Here is a 19,376-nt window from a genome sequence, read left to right as displayed (position 1 = left end):
CTGACCCGACAATAGAACACTCCACTCGAGGGGAACCGTTCCTATGCTAACAGCCTTTCACGCCAAGTGCAGAGGTGCCTCCAACGGGGAACTCTATCTATGACCACTTTTCCCTATATCTATATACTCTGCCCGATCTTTCCACCCTGGAATAGGATACAAGCGCGAAAAACTATTCGAATAAATACCCCTTCCATCTCCTTTTTTTATCCTAATAACATTTGCATACACTTTTCTTATCGAGGAGTTTTCGATGATAAATCAGACATTAGTTTACAATCTTCTAGAGGATTCAGGTAAGGAGGGATAAGTTTCTCGCAAGTTTAGAGGATAGAAATGCCGAAGGAACACCCTGCAAAGTCCTGAACACGACAGTGAAGTAGAGCGCGGTAATAAAGTGGAGTAGTTGCGCCAACTACTAGTTTCTACGCAACAGTACGGTACAGTCCTTCCCATATTGCGATGACTCTCTACTCTCTTTTCTTTTAATCTCTTATTTATTTATTTCAATGCGAAAATCTCTTTTTCTTTTATATCATATTTGTGATGCATAGGAAATCGATAGTATTCCTCGTAGCACCCGTTCATTTGAAAAGCTAATCGTTCCACGAAAGACCATCGGGTTCATGCGCGATCACGTCGATTATGTTTGGTTGGACAAGAATTTATCGGCTGGCGCTCTCGTCTTGTCTTTTTCCCCTCTTTCTATCTTTCTCCTACTCGGTCTCTTGTTCTCTCTATAACTACGAACTGTACCGTAGGTAGAGGTTGCGAGAGCTAATCTCTCTGCGAAAGGGCCATCGAGAGTATCGATCGCTTATTCTCTTTGACATACCCCCTTCCCGGTGCTATCTCTTGGAAGCACACACACGCCCACGATAAGAACCAAAGCTTACCCATACCAAGGGTATCATCGCTTATTCGCATGTGCGCGCGCATACACGTTCGGCTCCGATTACGATTTTCGATCGTCGATTTTGGATCGTCGATTTTGGATCGTCGATTTTGGATCGTCGATTTTGCCGCTTCGAGAAATCATTCGATCGTTTGGACAATTACATCGGCAATGACAATACTTTCAATGATCTTTGACAATGAACTCCGATTCTCCGAGCAGAGAATATCCTTACCAAAGTTATTCCGATAACTTGGAAGCGGGAACTTCTTAATTGAACCATTATGCGTTATAGCGGCAGCCTTTATTGCCTGATGAGACCGAAGAGGAAAAAGGAAGGTGCGAGAGCAACGAGCTAGTCTGCCGCTAGAAAATAAGGAGTGTAACCTGGATCCGCCTTCATCTCGTTCGACCCTACTCCTGGAACATGTAAATTCGCGATAATAGCGGAGATGCTTCAGCCCCTATCCTACCTTAATTCGCCCTTTATGAGTTAATAACTTGGGTTATCGAGGAATTCGTCTCCGTGGTGTTACCCTCGATACGCGCGCACACGCCCACACCTATAACCATTCTTACACGCATCTTTTTTTTATATGCGCGACTTTTCGTACGAATCTTTCCAAACTTCTTGCATGGGCGAAAATAAAAGTTATATTGGTTATATATTATATCTTGGACTCTTTGCTTTCCAAAAAATTATTCTTTATCATCGAACAACTTCCTCGCTTATAAGGAATGCAGGTGCCCGCCCAATCACACCCCATACCATATCGAGAAGCCTCGCTTCTCGAGGGAACGCATCGTTAGACTCTATTGTCATCTTTATTCGTCACGTTTTATTGATATATGTGTCAATAGTTTTTATATAATATTTATATGACGTAGAATTATGTTGTAAAAGAATTTATGAGACAAATAATATATACCTCCGTATTCGTATCACGTAGAGAATTTTCTGTTCACAGTGATAAGAAGTTTTTCAAATATTTTACAAGAACGTTCCGTCGAATATCTATATTCCCTTGACGTACATATCGGGTAAGTTTTTTAAAATTCAGAAACGTAAATACATACATATGTAGTTTCTATTTTATGCGATATTAATCGCATTGTTTAAATAAGTAATTCAGGCTAGGTAAGAATATATTTCTTTTTAAGGCCGGATAAATAATATTTTAGATAGAAAAATGAATGACTCGCATAACTATTTACGTGCGTATGCAAATCTACAGGTAACAGCAGCCCTTACACGTTGATAGCCAAAAGCGTTACACGCATTTTTTTTTCGTCTACTTTCGTCTACGTAGGTACTTACATCCGTATATCATAGGAAGGTTTGTTGCTTTTTGGTAGCGCAAACCGGCTGTATTTCAAGCGTTCACGGTACTAACGATTTCTCTGCGCTGTATAATATGCCCCGAAGAGATTCGATAAAAAGCAAAACTATCTCAGTTTGGCCTGCCCTCGATTGTCATCCGGTCCCCCGGGTTTTAGCCCAGGTTTTACCAACCCGATACCCGAACTTTCGGCTCCATTACCAGTTATCAATGGAATCTTACTAACTCGGATGCTATTTTTTATCATTCTCTATCAACAACCGCGATGGACGAACATAGAGCTTTCTTTAAAGATATCTCGAAATAACTCCTACGTTGTCCAACTTTTATAACATTTATAATATTCTTATTGCGGGATTTGGGCGTTTTATTTTCAAATAAATCTGCGATATCCAATGGAAGAAAAGATGAAAGAATTGTATTGATGTTTAATTATCTTTTACAATATTCATTATCTTTCCAATTTCAATAACTTTTTGCTATTATTCGATAATTTTGGTATTACGTAGATCTTACGCTAGTCAAAATTATATTGAAAAGTCTTTAGAAAGAAAATAATATTATAAGAGTTGTTTATTGGCTTGAAATATTTAGTTTCTCTATTCGCAATTCTGAGAACGCATCAACCATCGTTCTCCCATCGTCTAACTACTTCGAACTCGGATGCAAACTCGAAAGGGGAAACAATTTGTCGTCTCCGTATTGTATCACGTGCGGAGAGAATTCTGTTGAGGTCTCGCTGACAATGTTGCGAGACGAAACTATCGACAACTATCACGTTCGAAAGTTTTTTTTCTCCTATGCTTTAAATGCATTTACAGGGCGTTTCCTATTCAGAAGTTAGAAAAAAGTAGATATTCGAATCACTCTGTTAAAGTTCGTTGTTGAGTAAGGGTATGGTAAGCGTCGATAAAGGAAAAAAAAGCCTTTCGAACTAATCGTTGAGTGGGGATACAGAAATGTTACACTTACACGTGGAATACAATGTACTACTTAGGATAGCACATAGATGTCGCTAGGAGGATGTTCTCTGGATATTTTATTCCTTTTTTAATCTAAACGTAAAAGTACTTTTTTTCTAACGAGAAAACGCGTACATCAATCAAACCGCATAGCGACGAATAGATCAGCTAAGGATTATCTTCATCGACTTGGAAAAACATACGTTGACGGTGGAAATATAGATGTTTCTATCGCTCATTCGCACGTAACATAAGCCTCTTTATGTTTGAAGAAGAAAAGAAATGTATAAATCATTTGTATGCATCACTTTTTCTACACAGGTATATATTGTTTTATGATTAAAAATTATGAAAAAAGATTATCTCTCGTGGAAAAGAAATATTTTTCCCCCGGAATATATACTTGAATGGAAGGACTGCGAGTTTTACATCTCTTTTCTCTCCCCCTATATTTTCCTCCTCCCTTGTTTGCGTATCATTTTCATTACTTGGTCGTTCAGATTAAACTGCAAGGCCCTTTTATGGTCTCTTCTACAAAGTAAAGACCACACATTCACACATAAAGCTCCTCCAGTAACTCCGCTTCTACCACTGCCTGGGGAGAAAATAAGAGGGAGAAAGATAGAAGAGAGAAAACGGAAGCTTTGAATTTTTAACTTCTGCTCGGTATACCGTGACGGGAAACTCGATTTAGCCAGAACAGTGGTAGAGTTCTTAGCGGTCGAGCTCGCAAACTGGTAGGAAAGTACCAAAAATAAAATGATTCATGATCACCTGCAAATGGACTAAAGTAAAAGGAAGAGAAAGAGGAAGAGGAAGAGGAAGAAAGAAGAGAAGAAAATAAAGAGAGGAAAGAGCATGCTCGGTTTAAAGTTCGTTGAAAAAATAGCTAGGGAAGCGGAAAATTGGAGAGAACATTTAATCGGTCTCCGTTCATTCGGCGGGAATCGTGGATAACGTTTGGCCGCGTGTTCTTTCGTTAACGCCCTAGCATTCGCGTTTGCGTTGAAAAAAAACATCGCCTTGATACAGCGATTATTAGAATTCTTCCCGCTGTTGCCATGGAACGAAATTGCGGGTCTCCGGTGTAATCCCATAAAAAGTTGTTAATATTGCAAGAGCGAGGAAAATGACCGTACCGCAAAATACAATTATTCATTAGCGAGTTCCATTTTCCGTCTCTCCTCCCTGTTCAGTGGGCAACAACGAGAACGCTTTTCAAATAAAGCGTTCGGCGCTTCGCAAATGCATTTTAACGCAGCACGCACAATAGCTAGGTATCTATATAATTAATGAAATTTGCTGATTCTTTCGTCGGAGAATAGTCGGCTCGATATATAGATACCTGTATATATAATAGTTTTACTCCTGTAAAAACGAGAGTGAACGAACCTTTTGCGTCGTGATCGATTTTGACTTCTAGGTCGGCGGCATAGCCAATGCACAAGACAATTGTCCGTCAGTGATCAGATTTAACGATAAAACCAGCTAATTAGATTCATCCTCTAATTTCCGTTACCAATCAAGGTATTATCAGAGGCTGCCAATTATCGATTGAAATGACCTATTCTCTACGAATATTTCCACCTCTATTTCAAACCTCGTCGCTATGTAACTTTATTTTTCTAGACGTCATTATCTTTTCGTATCGTCGGGTAAAACCAACTCATTCGCGCGCGCACACAAATCTGCTTTCTATGTACATAAATCGATCTCTTAACAAATTCTTCCTATACCTACACTCGTATTATTTTCTAATAACGAGCTTTCGTGGTCATTATTTTCATACGCTATTCATTTTTTTGTCGTTCAACGAACAATGCATTTCAACATTCCACAAAAAACTAATTGTAAGGATAGAGAGGATGATAGTTTGCGAGCGGAGAACGAAGCAGAAAGAAGGATTTTGATTTCGCGAACGAACTGGCGAACAACGTTTCCTCTCTCTTCATCTCGAGAGTAACGCACCAAGCACAAAGACGTTTTTTCAAGTGGAAACGATCTTGACGGAAATACAATTTTCGTATTCTCTCCTATATTGATCGATCGAAATAAACAAAATGTAGAATTTGAAAGATATTATGTGTCGCGACTAGCGATCGTATACATTTTTTTGTATTTATCGCGGCTTCGAACGTAAACATATTTAATGCAAGCTTCCAAAGTTTTCCTGGTAGATTAAGAAGAGGAGAGAGGCGAGGCGAGTCGAGAGTTTTCCGATCAATGCGATGACAGGGCAATCGGTCATTAAGTAGATCCCTGAGAAAAGCGCAAAAAAGCTTGTCACGACGATTAATCTTCCATAAGTCGAAGGCTCGAAAGAAGATCAGCCGCTTCGTTTCGCGTGACGCAAAGAAAACGACGGATAGCGCAGCGAGCTTGAGATCTATCACCGAATAGTGGAGAGAGAGAGAGAACAAGTCGATTTTCTTGTCGAAGAAGACGGGTTTTTCGAGACATAAAAATGAAGCGATGCGAGAACCGTCCGATTTATCTCACGCGATTCGACGCTTTCAGGATCATTTGTCTCAGGAAGTTTTCCGTAATTTTAGGTAGCAGCGAGGAGTCGAAAGCGGGCACTGGGGATCCCGGAAAACGAGGAGTAAAGAGACCACGGTCAAAAGCTTCCTCGCCGGTCAGGCAAGGACCACAGCAATGTCAGGTAAGAATCATTTCCATCTTTTCATACAAATGATATAGACAAACATTATTGCTTATGATCTAGGTATATACTCTTTCGATATTCAAAATAATTCAGTCAATATCCATTGTCACGTATTACACGTTGCTGCAAATGCACGCTAACTCTTTTCTTTCTCTTTCTATCTTCAGTCAAGCAGTCAAACGAATCGAAATAGTAACATTAAGCGCTAACGACGTTGACCTATTTTCGATTCACGTCGGCGCATTCGTTTTCAAAAAGCTATGCGTTTGGCATGGTGCACGGAGCCTAGGTGCGGCTCGACGAAATGTCGTGCACGCTTCTTTTCTTCTTGCTAATACAATATTTCTCGATGAACATGTAATTGATACCTATGTACTAAATAAGAAATAAAGAGAGGAAACGATTACTATCTCGACTAAAAAAAAATGATCATTCGAAATAAACGAATAAACGAATTTCTGACAGTAAATTTCTCGAGGACGTTAAGTTAATTCTACCAACGTCATGCGCAGACGGGTCAAAAGTTCAAGGCGAAGATGAATCGTAAAATCGATTCGCACGAAAATTTGTTCCAAAAGCCAAAACTTCCTACGATTTGTTACCTTATTTCTGAACAAGTTTTCTTTCTCTCCCCCTCTTCTATCTATATTCCTTCCTCTTTTTCTCTTACTTTCACTCTTACTTTTTTACATGGCTTAACACAGCACGACTCGCTTATAATCTACTTTGAGGTAGACAACGCTTTACGTAGACGTCGTTGGCATATCTTCGTCTACGTATTATGCGTTTATCGTATATATATATATATACAACTCTTTCCAAGGTACTAGCCATTAGGCAAAGGGCAGCACGAGCCTTTCCTAGCGAATTTGTAAGGGTTGGAAAAGCTGTTGAATATTCAGTTGAATCAACTCTCTAGCCTGGGGACCAAACACGACAGCTCGTAATCTAACATAACACACCGATGCAATACCATCTACCTCCTTTGGGACAGTTGTCATTCGTATGTATTTAAGTTCTAGTGTTACCAACTAAACCCCTCCATTTCTTTATTTATCTTTGACAACTTCTTACTTTTGTTAGACGTCTTATTATCTTCTTTTTCTACCTACTTGTATCTTTGTACGGCCAATTTTTCTCATTACTTATAACTGCATGAATTTTTCATATTCTCTCTCTCTCTCTCTCTCTTTTTTTCTCTCTCCGATGATTCTCGCTAATGTAACGCATAGTACTTGATTATTTTCTTTGATCATATTTATTTTATTAGGTAAGCTTTTTTCCACTCAATATTTAAGAAACTAGAACGAAATTTGTATTGATAATGATTTATTCATTTGCAAATATTTGATTATACCTTTTAATTTGATCTTTATGACAATCATATTTAAATGTAATGTAAAAAATTATCATCAAACAAATATTTTGAATAATTCAAATATTAGAACAGAAAAATCTACAAATCGAAGGAATTCTTTTTGAAAATCAAATCAATGGTATGCATTTTAATGCAGTTGATAGATAAAGCGTCGATAGAAGGATTTTTTCCTTTTACTCTTGACTCACTTTTAACGAAGTATCAATATTATCACCGTTGAATTGCGTATTCAGAGCCGGTGTTGCTTGGTATACTTTGGCAAGATCTCGTAGTATGACCAAAGCTCGAAGTAGACGTTGGACTCTAGAGGATAGAAAGGAAGAGAAAAGACACGAAGAGGGGCGTAGAAAGGCCAGGAGTAATGATGTTTGTTTAGCTCTCGAGGAAGCCCCGTCTGAGGGCGAAAGATCTGGGTTTTGGCACGGAGATGATGGTCGAGGGACAGCAGGATGGGGGAACTGCCTGAATCTGTATCCTCTCTCTCTCTCTCTCTCTCTCTCTCTCTCTCTCTCTTTCTTCTCCACCTCTCATGCGCGCTTACCTCGTAAATTGAAACTCCCGTGTGGCGGTACTCATGCATCTGGAGCTTCTTAGGAGTTAAGTAAATTAGATTGTCTGTTTAGAAATTGGAGGAACAACTTCCTCTCAACATTTTTCAAGTGGATATAGTGGATATACGATAGAACCAAAATTTCGATTCTTAAACTTGCTTTGAATTGTTATATAATTATGATATTATTTAACCTCGAAAATATACGTCATGCCATTCGTAAAAGTGTAATAAAAACATACAAGTCAAAATGTGTGTGTGTGTGTGTGTGTGTGTCTGTAATACGTTTTTGTATGAAATTTAGTAAGAGTTTCTACCGTACCGAGGTTGCATCTGGTCATGCGTTTTCAAACAACCACTTTCGTCTACTTAAGGTTTATGTCAGTCTGGAGTTTTATTACGTCGTTGACACTTTTCTATAGGGTGTGCACTCGAAGCATAAAAATTTCTATAGGTGGGTAGCCAGAGAACACGAACCGTCCTTATCACTTAGAAATGAGGGTCGATGTTCAGCTTCTTACTAATATCGCAATTGTTAATGCGTCGGTCTTGCTTCATTTTTTCCAATGTTTCATCGACTTTTTCTACGATTGGTTGACCAGAGCGAGGTGCATCTTCGTTCGTCTTAACGAACGTCAAAACTTTCAAGTTTGTATTTTTTTTTCATCCATTTACTATGCATGGTTTTTGGGATGCATTCATCGTTCGTTCGCGTACCTAGATTCATAGGAGCTTTTGTACGTATAAGCGATATACAGCTTTGCAGATCGAAACGAAGCAGCAGCAACGAGAATTCGTTCGTTCACGTTAAGTTCTTGGCTTCCTGAAATAGTTTCTGAAATACTGCGCGTCGTGGCACGTGTAATAAACCCAATTTCACATATTTGACGGACATACCGTTTCTAGCATCGCCAATAATACCTTTAATACAAATAGAATGAAATCAATCGAATAATTATACATCGAGAGGAGGGTAAAATTCAATGGTAAAATTCTTCTACGAACTCGAACAAATCTTCTCGAATGTCAATCGATTTCATTGAAATGGAGATAATTCGATGATATTTACGCTTATACATGGAGTACACGTTGTAGAGATGTTGGATTTAAAGACTGAAATTACGTTACGAAGTACAAATAAATTTTTATTCTCGTGGAATTTTAATTAGCGTACCTTTAAGAATTTCGTAAACTGCAAGGTGCTTAAACATTTATGAAAAAATGCGAAAGAGATGCAGGAACGATAACTACAGCGATGTAATATTTTGCTCATAGCAGGACACATAACTAACATGCCTATTTGCTTCTGTTGTAGGTATGCGGAAAGGTGTTCAGCAACGCATCGGCGCTCACGAAGCACAAATTGACGCACAGCAACGAGAGGAAATATGTGTGCCTGATGTGCGGGAAGGCGTTCAAGCGGCAGGACCACTTGTGAGTACATACACATACACACACGCGCGCGCGCGCGCACGCGTTCGTCCACCTTCGCGTCCATACGTATGTACGTAGTTTCGTTTAAGGATATTTGTGATAGGTTAAATGAAAGATCAGACATTAAAACCTTCTAATCGCTTTACCATTTCAGCTAATCATTTTGTTTTCACGTCGAGAGAAGCGTATTGAAAATGTGTGAATTTTGGTTTTGATTAATCTTGCATGAAACTCGAAACTAGAGTGACGTTAGAACAAAGAACTAGAGAAAAGGAAGAAAGAAAAAAAACAGATAGAAAGGTTAGCGGTAGAAATATAGATCGTACTAGAAAGACTAAGGATTCAATTCTCCTCTGGAAGAAAGAAAAGAAATGAGAGGAGGAGATAGGTCTGGGGAAGTTGACTACCTGACCGACCGGCTAGCTGCCGAGTTGGATCCGTTGTATTTTCTTCAAAGACGGATCTCCAAATCCCCCTGCTACGTCTTTCTTACCCTTAACCCTCTTTCTCCTATTTCTATCCAACGTTCTTTACTTTCTTTTCTTGTCTCGTATGCCTGCCTTGGAATTCGCTATGTATCCTTGGTCCATTCGAGCTGGACAGTATTTTTCTTTTTCTTTTTCTTTCTTTCTCTTAGATATATACTTCCTTCCTCCATTCTTCCTTATTTTTCCTTTTAGTTCTTCTCTCGATAGTTTATCCCTTAGTCGATAAAAAGTTAAGCGGTTCCACATTCGATGTAAGCCCTGAAAGCTGGCGAGGTATTACTTACGTTTTCGATCGCTAAACGCTTTTCCGTTTTTCGATAAACTTCCATGAAATTCATTGAAATTTTCAACCAAATTATAGTTCTATAGTCCCGTAATTGCAATAACTTACACACGTCTTTATAATACTTATTTTTTAATAATACAAAATACTATGAGTAATTTCAACCATTAAGAGCATCTTTGTGAATTATCTTGGAAATTTTTATTGAAACAACATTATAATGTACAAGACAGGAATAACGAAGAACATTTTTCTTGCAAAAAAATAAAAAAAAAGAATGACCTGGACGGGGTTGGGGACAGCCTTTTATTTTTTTTATCGAATTCCTCCAACTTGTCTCTCTATTCTTAAAGTCTTTCATTTATCTCACGATAACTCCGTAATGAAGCATATTTTTTCACTGGAGAAACAAATTATAGATCATCTTATTTATTTATGCAACGTACTTTTCGTCCTTCGCGCATATTACACTCGAAATACCGTTTTAATGAATTGACAAATTCGAAAAGGGAATTTCTCTTTCGGAACACATACAAAAGATCGATCTTCCCTTTCTTCGTATAATCAAAATAAAATCCTCAAAATCAAGAGCGCAAAGAATAAATTATCTATCTTTTGTAATACCTTGACAATAAGATTTCTTTGCGTAAGAAAGTCTCGCTTATTAGTATGCATTTTATAGAAAAATAAAGAAAAAATATTGTATCAAAATATGACGGAAGAAAAAAGAGGTCTTTATTATTTTGAAAGCGATGCTAAAGTTATCGACGAAAACGGTAACGTCGTCGTTGTAACATTCCCGTCCTATCTTTGTTATCAAAGTAAATCAACGTTGTCTTTTCCCGTTGTTCCGAAGAACATCGCTGTCTGGGAGAATACGCGAAATAACGGATAGTGGTACATTGTGGAAGTATCGAGCAAGAAAAGGACAAGAGGGAGAGAGAGGGAGAGAGAGGGAGAGAGAGAGAGAAAGAGAGCGAGGAAACGCTTATACCACAAGAGATATTCTCTTGTCGAGCATTTCTTCGGAGCGCAAGGTATATAACCGTTAGAAGGTAACCGCGTTTCTTCGTCCAAAAGGATTTGCAACAATGGTGGGCTACAGGAAAAGAAGCGAGCGAGAAAAGGGAAACTCTGAGAAATAGCAAGGAATGGCGAGGACAGAATGACTCTTTCTCTTGTCCTTCGATCGTCTTTCTCACCTAGGTGCTTTTAGGGGAAAAAAGAAGACGAAAATTCTAACGCCTTCGTTAGCCTCTTTATCATTTTCTCCAAACAGAGAGAATTCATTTCAAGCTTCTTTTCGAATGTTACAAATCGATAGTTTTCAAATGGCAAGAGTTTCCTGTTGCCTGTTGCCTGCTGCCTGTTGCCTGTGTTGTGTATGTGTAGGGTTATATGTAAAATGAAAAAAAAACGAGCGGTCGATCGTTCGATCTTCTTCAGGAACGGTCACAGGCTGACGCATCGGAACAAAAAGCCGTTCGAGTGCAAGGCCGAGGGTTGCGGAAAATCCTACTGCGACGCGAGGAGTTTGAGGAGACACAGAGAAAATCATCATGCCGGTAGCAAAGGAAACGATAGCGTCAATCCGAGCAGTCCGACGACAGGGCCTAACACGCCGAACACACCTGGTTCCAATCCGAGCACTCCGAGTACGCCTGGCGCCACTTCGACCGCCGTGTCGAGCGGACACGGGCACACTGCCTTGAAACAACTCTTAGCCACGGAACCAACGAACCAACAACAAAAGGTACGTGTCCTTCTTTCATTTGCATTCCGTATCGAAAATATTTCCTAACTTTCTTCCCTTAAATTCGTGCTTTGTTAGACGGAAAACGATAAAACATTGTCTCAATTTAGATCTTGGCTACTTATTTACGAGCATGTAGACCTAGTCGCGATTTCCTCGAAACTGCTCCTCGATATTGCTTTCGCTCAGGATAGATTTAGGGATTTACCGAGAGAATCCGGCGTGGATCAATTCGTCAATGTGAAAGAGGATTAAGTGCTTCCTCGGGATCGTCGAGTAGTACGCATTAGAAGCCGGTAACAAGAGGTTATCAATTTTGTCTGCGTCAATCGTAAAGAGTGACGTTTTTGCGGCAAGCTTGCAAGCTCAATTATAATCGATATTACATATATATATATATTATATATCGATCCACGCGATATTAGACTGACACGAAACACATGGCGATAAGAAAAAACTTGTTAATTCTATTCGTAAGTGGATAGTTGGATTGGAAGGGTACAGATAACTAAAAACACGCCCATTAAATCCCTCCTCCGATAGAAATCCTCACGAGCTGGAGGAAAACTCGAGCTACAAAAGCCTGGCTTTACTATCTATGACGTAAGCAGCAACATTATACTGCACCTAGTTGAAGTGTACGAGCAGAGAGGAAGAAGAATAATCAAAGATGCTAGGATAGCTCCTACTTTTAGCCTCTATACCCAACATTTGACAATCCAAAACTTGAAAAGAGAAGGGAAGAAGAAAAGACATTATCGACTGTGGACAATTTTCATGAGCCGCATTGGTTTATAACGTTCTTATATTTGTCCAAGAAAAAAAGGTGAAAGATCGATTTATCGTTGAATCTCGTTCAACGACGAAACTAAGGAGTCCTCTTTCACGAGAGAAATGATTCAAAGTCAGAGATAGTAGGAGATTATTAATTAAAAATTGCTTTCAGACGATACACGACGTAGTATAATGTGAATAAAGTTATGAACGTTCGATGAAGTTCGTTCGAAGAAGAGAGAAGAGAGTATTTGGTTATCGCGATACCTCTCATCTTTCTTCAGAAAGACGATCCTTCCTTAGGGAAAGGAGAAAGCCTTACGCTAATCTGATTAAACGAATCCTTTTGTCTCTTGCTCTAAACGAGCATACCGTCCTGCAATTAAATTTCGCTGATCTCCTTTCATTTAGACAAACGTCATGTACGAATTATTTCTCGGAAACGATTCCTCTCTTCTCTTAATCTTTCGACAGATTTTAACTCAGCGTCGTCTTTTATTTTCTTAGAAGATTATTCTACATTTCGCATTCGTCGCTTAGGGATGAATATGGGGATAACGACATGCTCGATTGTCCGGTACAAGCTTCTCGACATATCAAAATGAAAACTTTCAACGGAAAATTCAACTTTTCAATTTCTCTTTTACCATTGCATTTTATAAATATATAAGTATAGAACGACATAAAGAAATGTTTGTGCGCTAATTAGCATGTGCGAATTCGTTCTAATGCACAGATTCTTAAAAAGAAAAAGAAGGAGGAAAAGTGTATAAATATATATTGTACGTATGCATATATATGAAAGGAAAGGAAAAAGAGAAAGAGAGAGAGAGAGAGAGAGAGAGAGAGAGAGAGAGAGAGAGAGACAGCAATGTAATCGTTGTCGATGGATTCACAGGGCGCATTTCCCTTACGTAATTCTGGGCAATCGTGATTGCCGCTTCAGAGAGGCATTCGAAGTGCACTGGAATTATCTTCTTACCATTGGGAGATTGGAAACTGGGTCAGAGGGATTCCAAGGACGGAACTAACACAATTCAAATATTCGCATGTAACATTTTCACGATTGTACCTTCCAACATGCGTACTATCTCAGTTTGTATTGGTTCGAATCAACCGTGTGCACATTTGTGCACATCTACTTACGCGTCTCTTTGCCTTTGGAAAATCTCGATCGAGATCGGAAAGAGATCTGGTCCGCTCGCCGTATCTATCTCCAACTTTGCAAATTACGTTCGACGTACTTTGAAGTTTTCGAATGTTTCTCTCTCTCAATCTGCCCATTCGCGCAAAATGTGCGCGCGCAACGTATCGATAAATCAAAGATTTGCATTTGGAAATGATGCTAGCCTAAATATCGGTGCTATTTTTTTTTTCATTTAACTGACCTTTCATCTTTTTCATCGAAGTTGTCAATGTCTTGTATCTTCGATTACAAAAGCATTGGTATACTCGCGTAGATCGATTAAGCGAAATGGCCTTTTAGCCTTATTTTTCAAATAACGTCATTTGAAAGTAACAAAAGACTCCTTGGATTACTATAACATAAAAGAGTTTAATCGTTTAGTATAGTTATAATAGTGTATCAGTTTTAGAGCAATAAATTTTGTTGAAGAATTTCGTGGCATAGGTCTCGAAGACGAGTTTTTTGGGGAATCTCGTTCGTGTTTTAACTCGAAATCGCAAATTCGGTCAGAAAGCGTTATAGCGAACAAAACGAAGGACTTCTTTGAAATGAAAAAATGATTGAAAAATAATTGTGTTTCCAACGAGTACGCTAACGATTTATCGTTCGGTCAGAATTTCATTGAATCTTTCGAGGAAAACTGCTGCTAAGGCTACCGCGACAAAATTTTCGTAAGACCAAGAATATATCGTGTTTTGCTCTATCTCTATATCGCAATCTTAATGAGTATTAGCGCGTAATGGTCTCTTTTAAAATCCCTACTACTAGGAAAGGCAGATCCGTATTTTTGCTCTACTACGATGTATATAAACGAAGGATCATTACCGTAATCGTCGAAACGTGGTAAGAAAAATATGCCTCGTTCCAATTCCGCGATATAAAGACTGGAAAGCTTTATAAATAGATTCATTTATCGCGGACGAGGATCCACGTTAAATAGTTGCAAGAGAAAACCCTAAACGGATGATCCTCCTCTGCGTTTTTGTATTTCTTTACAGACGTACTTACTCGTTTATAAAAGACCAACAATGTTTCTAGTGTTTGTAAAACGGCTGTAATTAGAGATAATCCTCTTTATTTAATCCAGCTTATATTACGATAAAACGCGTATTAACCTCAGGAAATATATAAGGAACAAATTTGTGTAGAATTATACGAAATGAAAATCGAGTTTCTCGATAAATTCTTTCGCGTTGAAGAGCACGACGAGCTATAAACATCGAAGCGTGCAAGTTGCACTTGAGAAAGGAAATTGACGTCCACTCTCGCAAGAGATTCGCAAAACAAATATTCTGCTGGAGGATTCTATTTTCATCAAAAATGAGTTACTAAAATGAGAGATATAAAGATTGCATATATAAAGAAATATCGATCGCGTCGTTGAAAACGCATGATTTTATTTAGTATTTTCCAAATGGAATTTCGATAAATTTGTTTTTCTACTCATTCGCAGAATAGAATCAATCATTTTCGCGGACTGGGAATTCATTTTAAAATTGAATTGACGCTTATTAGATTCCTATTGTTCAGGCGTATTCGCGATCTTCAAGCATTATCAAATTTTTGGTATCATTAACGGAATGCATGGCGTGCGATTTCGCCTGGTGATAAAAATATAGCGTGATCTGTAAAATTCAACCGGTCAAACGATGCTATTTTATTAGTTATTCAAAGGCCGTGTCCCTGTTAGCGCGCGTTTTTACTTCCATATATTTTATACGCCGACGGCGCGTCGGAGTGATATGTATTTTCGGTTATGCGAATAGTAGTGCTATGCGAATACTAGTGCTATGTACTACGAATTTAATGCTTTTGTCACTGACACACACGCGAATGAACGTAGAATTTAAAATACAAGGAATTTATGTCGGACGATATCCTCGCACCCGTCTTAAATTCTGCGAGCTTATTTTTATCCTCGTAGTTCGTAGAACGGAGGCACCGTTGTTTTTTTCTTTGTTTTTCCTTTTACAGAGATGATCAAAGAGAGAAATATACATAGTTAATGATGAATATAATTCGTATCAATAATTTGAATTCTTTTATCCCGCTGATACAGCACAAATTCCGATGGAACGGGAGCGCAAAAATGACCTTATAATCTTAGCACTTTTTTTCTATCTAATTTTCACTTATACGAAAATCAATTGTTTTATCAAATAAGATTTTGTTTGTATTTGAACTCGAATTCACAACGTGTATCACTTTAAGTATTCTGTATTTTTTTGTTTGTTTCTTTCCTCCGTTCATCGTAAAATGGCGCTTGTGAAAAATAAACGAGTCGATGTAACTCGGTAGAACTCGGTACAACGTAGTTTCGATCCATTAAACCGTACGTGCTGGCAAGTTTTTTGAGGTTGCGCGCTCGGAGGCAGCTGCGTCCGTGTACACGCATACGAGAAAAACTTCGATTTTTCAGTGTAGAGCAATGCGCGTGAGTGCAAGTGAGCCGCGAGGAAAAAGGCAAAGCACTAGCGTTATTAATGATCGACATGTTGGACAGTTCGCTTTGATTTATCGGTTCTAAAAAGGAAAAAACAAATTTTCTCCTTCGACCGTAGAAAAGAAACGGAGATAAGCGTTCGAGAGTCTCACCTGATATAGACGACGACGAACATTTAGAATAGTTTTTTTTATAATATGACGCTATTATGCGTTTTGCCGTAATTTTGCCATAACTTGCCGTAATTGCCATTATATTCGACTTTTTCTTCGAATTTTCATTTCGAATTTTCATTTCGAATTTTGACAAAAATACTGACATTCATTGATGTACAATAGTGACCGAAAGGGTTATAATTGTCAGAGACTTTGTTGAATTTTGACAATTGCTATATTAGTAATGCTAGTATTAGTTTGACGAGTAACGCCATCCTTCGGTAAACGTTCAAAACATCTCAAACTACCTTGGTATACGATCAATCATAACGATGTAGATATTTAACCGGTCGACATACTTGAAACATTCTACAAGAGATATTTTATAAGGAGAGATTAATGAAAAATTGTATATTATGTTCCTATCCGAGGTAAAATGGAATCCGTACGAGTTGGGTAAATCAAAAGGGTACCTAAAAAGATACCTTTATATAATATCTCGTCGCACGAAAAAGCTAATCGAGTTCGGACGTACTACGACTAGATTCAACGCGCAGCCAGCGACTATATTGCCGCAGGCGGCTACCCTTAGTAGGACATATCGGGACGAAAAAGAGTGGGAGAGAAATTGGGACGATGGATGGATGGATACAGGAAAGCGCTAGGTGGAAGATAGAATTTCCCTTTACGGTGGTTTTCTCTACGAATGCGAAGCACCGCAAAAGTCTTGTATCCCTTTCGTGCAGCTAAACTAATCGAGTTTCTCTGGCATCCCAACGGACAAAGTGCTCGACGAGAAGCTTTAATCAAAAGTGCTCCATATACCAACCGGTTACCGGTTATCGAGCTTACCGGCCGCTCTGTTTCTCCTCGAATGTATTACCTACCACGATTGTCAGGGCCGAACTGTGTGTGGGAAAGGAAAAGGAGAAAGAGCTACGTACGAGAGATATTGTACGGGCACAATATCCTGAGCTTACGCGCGTGCTTCCGGCGTAGAGGAAGAGGAAGTGGTAAAGGAGGAGGTGGTGGAGGTGGAGGAAGAAGAGAAAGACGAGCCGTATCGTTTCGAGGCCGAGTGTGTGTTCTACCGTCTTGCGAACAACCATTTCCTACGACATGTACGTCGAGTTGCTATATTTACCCCTGAGGCTCCTGCTAGAGCACACGACAAGAGAGACAAGAAGAGACCCTCGACGGAAACTTGTTAACCGTCGACAAGCTTAGGCCACTCGAAGGCTTCACCTTCCAATTTCGAGTCTTCGTCGTTTTCAGAAGGAAGGCGAAGCGAAAGAGCGTCTTCTATCCTTTTCTCTATTAGCAGCTTTCTTCTTCTTCTTCTTCTTCTTCTCCTCCTCCTCCTCCTCCTCCTTAGACTTTGCTCTGCCTTCCTATTTGCCTCTTCCCACTCGACCCTATCTCTTTCTCCCTCCTTCCTTCTGCCAATCAAAGAATTCGCAGAAACGGAAATGCTTTTCGACGGAGTCGGCGAACGTTCCTTTAATAAACTTATGTTAAAAGACTCGATAACGTGGCAGGACTCAAGTGGTACCTTGTAGAACCTTAAGTAGAATCATGCTTCAGGGAGCACCGATGATTTCTAACTATGCATAAATTGAGATATGATTGTAACGAAGTCGCGAAATGTCTTAATAAAATGTTGAAAAATGATAAACGTTACTCTAAAAGAAAACTCGAAAACTTCCCTACGTCGGATCTTCTACGTCGGATTCTTCGTCAAAGAATTTATCGAACGTGCAGGTAAGTTTAGATCGGTTGGCCATCATACGAGCCATCGTATATCCAGCTAGTTGCAGAAATGGTTCTACTCGGCTTCGAAAATCGTTAATCATCTGTCAATCTCTGGTATTGCAGCTTTATCCGTCCGTCCATCCATCGTCCCGCTAATTGCAACGTGCGCGAGAGGTACACATCAAAGTCACCTCGTCTCTCTTCTATATATATACTCGATGTGTGTGTGATAGATAGAAAGAGAGGGTCAGCAAGAACGTTCTAGAGAAGTTCTAAGAGATGAAAGGCGCTTTCGATTTTCTTCGAAACTTTGTAAAAAACTCTGGTCACGCTTCAAGTGCCTGTTTCCAGAATGTATCAGTAAACGCGATTAACGACATTGTTATGCAAAAAATGAAATTACTTTCCGAACAATCCATTATATACGTTTACATAGGTTATATATTATCGTGGTTATTGTTGATAAAATGAATATTTCGATACTTTCAGTTTAAATATATACGTAGATATCGACGCAAATACAAGACACTTTAACGAAAAAATCTATAAACTTAGGGAATATATGTTACGATTATGATTAAGCATTCCATGCACAAGCCGTAAATACTATCCCATTGATAGTAGTTTGATAAACAGCTAATTAGAGATGGAAATCTCGATAGACGAGAAGATCATCCGCGGAACATGCTCACGTAGCGAACATTCGAGAGGGACATATTTGCTTGGAAAACTGTTTTAAATAAGATACGTTATTGCGTCCATCGTGGAACATAAGATCGCAGAGAGATTATCGGATTCTCAACTGGTGCTCGTTTCACTTTTTTTCTCGCACATTTGATACGCGGCTTATGATACTTTTATTAGAACATGTAATTATATACTAGTGCAATGTTTGTATAGATGCACATATACATAAAAATAAGAGTTTGTATGTAGGCCAGAGCCATCGTACGCATACACCGTTGATTAGCAGAAGAATTAATTGGAGATCCGAGAATTTTCGTTTATTTACACAAACGAAACTCGTGCACCAATGCGCTGCTCGGGCCCTTGCGAGCACTGGTGCGCACACACGGATCGATAAAACGATATTTATATTTTGTTTGCTCTTCGTTCGCGAATAACTGAGTCAGCAAAACGAGAACCGAATGTAAAATGGTATTTAACGTTATTCTTTTAACGAAAAATCTCGTTTTTCCATCGAAGAGAAAAAAAAAAGGTAACGCACGCTCTCGGCGTAGAACCGCTCGAACTTTTCTCGAAAGCTTGTATATTCTCGTGTTTAGTATTTATTACGAGTGTTACGTGCCGACCGTGC

At 39.0% G+C, this 19,376-nt stretch overlaps 1 protein-coding gene across 1 annotated transcript in view; it reads left to right on the top strand.

Moving 5' to 3' along the window:
• The window catches only part of LOC122515794, a 164,562-nt gene that overhangs the window by 106,569 nt on the left and 38,617 nt on the right, over positions 1-19,376 (top strand). Inside the window, exons 6-8 of the mRNA XM_043633252.1 lie at positions 5,750-5,859; positions 9,106-9,224; positions 11,442-11,748. Of these exons, the coding sequence (XP_043489187.1) occupies positions 5,750-5,859; positions 9,106-9,224; positions 11,442-11,748 (536 nt within the window). The remainder of the gene's footprint in view (positions 1-5,749; positions 5,860-9,105; positions 9,225-11,441; positions 11,749-19,376) is intronic.

This window comes from Polistes fuscatus, unplaced genomic scaffold (assembly GCF_010416935.1).
Source record: "Polistes fuscatus isolate 324 unplaced genomic scaffold, CU_Pfus_HIC Scaffold1, whole genome shotgun sequence".
Classification (NCBI taxonomy): Eukaryota; Metazoa; Arthropoda; class Insecta; order Hymenoptera; family Vespidae; genus Polistes; species Polistes fuscatus.
This window is presented reverse-complemented; position numbering and strand designations above follow the sequence as displayed.